The sequence below is a fragment of the Bubalus kerabau genome, chromosome 4 (genome assembly GCF_029407905.1).
Source record: "Bubalus kerabau isolate K-KA32 ecotype Philippines breed swamp buffalo chromosome 4, PCC_UOA_SB_1v2, whole genome shotgun sequence".
Classification (NCBI taxonomy): Eukaryota; Metazoa; Chordata; class Mammalia; order Artiodactyla; family Bovidae; genus Bubalus; species Bubalus kerabau.
The window spans coordinates 87960113-87964269 of record NC_073627.1 but is presented as its reverse complement, the minus strand read 5'-3'; the positions used below and the strand labels follow the sequence as shown (position 1 = coordinate 87964269).

Below are 4157 nucleotides of genomic sequence, written 5' to 3'. Positions count from 1 at the left end.
ATTAAACTTCTACTGTAAAAATTAAGAGTTTAGATTGGCTACATTTCCTAGGTCAAATAGAAAATATCTAAATGAAAACACAAACAGGAAGTGAGAGAGAAATTTTCAGATAATGAGTACCGTCTTCCCTATTTAAAAGCCTTGCTTAGAACGATCATCATCAGAGAACCTACCTGAAGGTTCACCCAGACCCCATCTCAGCCAGCCCAGCAGCAGCCACATCTTCCCCATGGCCTTCATGCTCTCTCTACTGATGGCCCTGGTGCTGGTCAGCTATGGCCCGGCAGAATCTCTTGGTTGTTACCTGTCTCAGAGACACATGCTGGATGCCAGGGAGAACCTCAGGCTCCTGGCCCGAATGAACAGACTCTCCCCTCATCCCTGTCTGCAGGACAGAAAAGACTTTGGTCTTCCCCAGGAGATGGTGGAGGGCGACCAGCTCCAGAAGGATCAGGCCATCTCTGTGCTCCACGAGATGCTCCAGCAGTGCTTCAACCTCTTCCACACAGAGCGCTCGTCTGCTGCCTGGAACACCACCCTCCTGGAGCAGCTCCACATTGGACTCCAACAGCAGCTGGAGGACCTGGACGCCTGCCTGGGCCCAGTGACGGGAGAGAAAGACTCTGACCTGGGAAGGATGGGCCCCATTCTGACCGTGAAGAAGTACTTCCAGGGCATCCATGTCTACCTGAAAGAGAACGAATACAGCGACTGTGCCTGGGAAATCGTCAGAGTGGAGATGATGAGAGCCCTCTCTTCATCAACCACCTTGCAAAAAAGGTTAAGAAAGATGGGTGGAGATCTGAACTCACTTTGAGATGATTCTCGCCGACTAAGATGCCACATCACCCTCGTACACTCACCTGGGTTCATTTTAGAAGACTCTGATTTCTGCTTCAGCCACTGAATTCATTGAATTACTTTAGCTGATACTTTGTCAGCAGTAATAAGCAAGTAGATATAAAATATTCAGCTGTAGGGGCATGAGTCCTTAAGTGATGCCTCCCCTGATGTTATCTTTTCCTGATTTATGTATTCCTTCTTGCATCTAACATACTTAAAATATTAGGAAATTTGTAAAGTTACATTTCATTTGTACATCTATTAAAATTTCTAAAACATGTTTATGATTTTGTGATATTAAATTTGTCCTTTGTTCTATTTATTAAGTAAAAGAAAATGAGTTTCTTTACTCAAAAGTGAAAATCTACGCCCCCATTTTAAAACTTTATTAAAGAATGGGTGGTTACATTTGTTTATTCATTCATTCCATTCATATGATGCATATACATTGAGTACCTACGTGACAGAAGGTGTAATTGTCACAAGGAATACAAGTGAATAAAGCCAATGTAGTTCCTACTGCATGGAAACTCTCAGTCTTACAGAGAAGAGGACATAAAAACAGTAGTATTTTATATCAATTATACTAAAGACTGCAAAGAGAAGTAAAGGAAAAGAATGTCCTCACACAGGAAGCTTTAGGTCCAAATGATGCTGGAAAGGCAAATAATATTATATATCTTTCTAAACTGCCTGCAGGGCTTCCCTGGTAGCTCAGCTAGTAAAGAATGCGCCTGCAGAGCTGAAGACCCCTGTTCGATTCCTGGTTCAGGAAGATCCCTTTTAGAAGGGATGGGCTACCTAACCATTCAAGTATTCTTGGGCTTCCCTGGTGGTTCAGTTGGTAAAGAATATACGTGTAATGCCAGAGACCTGGGTTGGCAAGATCCCTTCGAGGAGGGTTAAGCAACCCACTCCAGTATTCTTGTCTGGAGAATCCCCATGGCCAGAGGAGCCTGGAGGGCTATAGCCCATGGGGTCCCAAACAGTGCAACACAACGAGGCACATGGCACAGAAAGTCAATGAATTCTCTTAACTTAGTTTCAAGTTACCAAAATCCAGGGCAACATTCTTAGATAGACGTTACCTAAACATAATTATATCTATACTTTACCTAAAAGCACTTTTTTCTCCTTACTCTTAAAAATCAGAGATGATTAGTTCCAGAGAGCCCAGGTAGATCATTTACATGGCAAAGGCACAAGAGAAATACCAATTCCTTCCAGAAAGCTGGCTTAACGAATTACAAAATGCTGTCTTTGATACAGTAGCAGAACTAGCAGAGGCCATTGTTCTCCAGGCCTCTGGGCAGCCCCCATTCAACAAGGACAGCCCCCGAAAGTCTGCATGTCCTAGTGAACAGCCACCCAGGGATTTCCCTGTTGCGTCTGGGATTCCCCTGCAATTCTTGGGCACTGTATGGTAGCGGATGGCCACCTCAGGAATACCCTACAGCTTGGGGATTACGCCAGCAACTTTTGGGCCCTCTCGGTTAGTGGACAGCCACTTCAGAATCACCCAGCAACTTTTGGGCCCCACACGCTAGTGGATGCCCCCAATAACTTTCCATCCCCCCGTCCTTTATCTTGGCACTCACAGGAGTTTCTCCCATGTCCTGCCTGTCACCAATTGTTGGGTTGTACCCTGTAGGCTTACAAGACCTATGTTTGCCCAGCTTTGAGACCAAAGAAAGAATCTGCCGTCAAGAACAGAGACAGGGATGGTTGAATGGATGGGAGGCACTCACATGTCTAAAGCAAGGTCCTGGAGCAACACCCCACCATGTGTGGTGCACTGGGGGTGGGAAGTATTAACACATGGTGACAGGCTTCATTCTGAGAGCAATGGAGGGGTGGGGAGTAGAGGGTGGGGGAAGTGGGGAATGGGGAAGGATGGAGAGGGGGTTGGGGGAGGAGAGTGCTGGTCCTAGGGGTGAGATCAGGGGGCTCATTAGTTATCATGGAAAGCAGTAGAGGGACAAGCTCCTCACCACCCCTTTGATAAAAAAGATCAAATTTGGGGCCTGGGACAAGTACAGAGAAAAGCCAGTCATGTGCATAGGGTGTACTGGTGGGGCAGGGGATGTACAGAGAGTAAGAGAACAGTCATCTGAGTGGCCTGACCATACATATATACCTTAATTTAAAAAATACTTTATTGCTAAAAATCACCAGTGATCAACTGGACCTTCAAATTATTTTGTTGGTGAAAGTTTGAACTATCCTGAGAATTACTGCAGTGTGGCACAAAGACAGTGAGTGTGCAAGGGCTGTTGGAAGTGGTATTGACAGACTTGCTTGACATGGGGTTGTCACAAACCTTCAATGTGTAAAAAATGCAATTATCTGGGAAATGGGATAAAACAAAGTATGCCGGTACTTCCTCACAGTGTGGCAATTCCCAGTATGCTCTCCAGATTCACTGGTCCTTCCCCTGCAGCAGCCATTCATACAGCTCTTTCCTGTTTGTGGTTCTGGCCATTGATTTTCCCTTAAGAGTGCAAAGCGTAGTCACTCAGTCGTGCCGAGTCTTTGCCACCCCATGAACCACAGCCCACCAGGCTCCTCTGTCCATGGGATTCTCCAGGCAGAATACTGGAGTGGATTGCCATTTTCTTCTCCAGGGAACCTTCCCCACCCAGGGATCAAACCTGGGTCTCCTACATTGGAGGCAGATTCTTTACTGTCTGAGCCACAAGGGAAGCCCTGAGAGTGCAAAGCTACCACTTACAAGTTTGAGGGAAAGTTCTAAGCTTTTAAGAAACTCTTAAATAAGTGGTTATTGTTTTTCTTGAGACGAATATTTTTGGGAATTGTTACAAGAGCTGAAGGAGGACCTTTCCTGGAAAGAACTGACACCAATAACTTGAAAAAGCCTGCTTCCTTAGCTTTCGTATTTTAGAGAGGAAAATACTCCCAGCTTCAGGCAGGACATGTCTTGGCCTAAGGAAGCTGCATGGAGAGAAAGGTCAGGATGTGTTTCTCGTTTCCAGGCTGTTTATCTGGCCAAGGTTGCAAGTTCATCATTTGCTTTACCTACTTTAACACCCTTGAGCCTTGACCATGGCATTCTGGCTAGGAAAATACAAGGGAAATCATGAAATAGCTCCTGTTTGAAGGTGCATTAACTCTTTCCTAAAACGTACATTGTCAGTTCCTTGACTTCAGGAGAAAATTCTCAATGTCCCTTTGAATAATAACTGCACTTGCATCCCTTCCACCTTGACTGAGTAGTAAGAGAATGAAGTCACTCAGTCGTGTCCGACTTGTGTGACCTCATGGGCTGTAGCCTACCAGGCTCCTCTGTCCATTGG

At 45.5% G+C, this 4157-nt stretch overlaps 1 protein-coding gene across 1 annotated transcript; it reads left to right on the top strand.

Annotated features, from left to right (window-relative positions):
• The first annotated feature begins 46 nt into the window (after positions 1 to 46).
• LOC129651486 (interferon tau-1) lies at positions 47 to 817 on the top strand. Its single transcript, XM_055580183.1, has one exon. The coding sequence runs from the start codon at positions 230 to 232 to the stop codon at positions 815 to 817; it is 588 nt and encodes a 195-aa protein (XP_055436158.1). The 5' UTR covers positions 47 to 229.
• Positions 818 to 4157: the final 3340 nt, after the last annotated feature.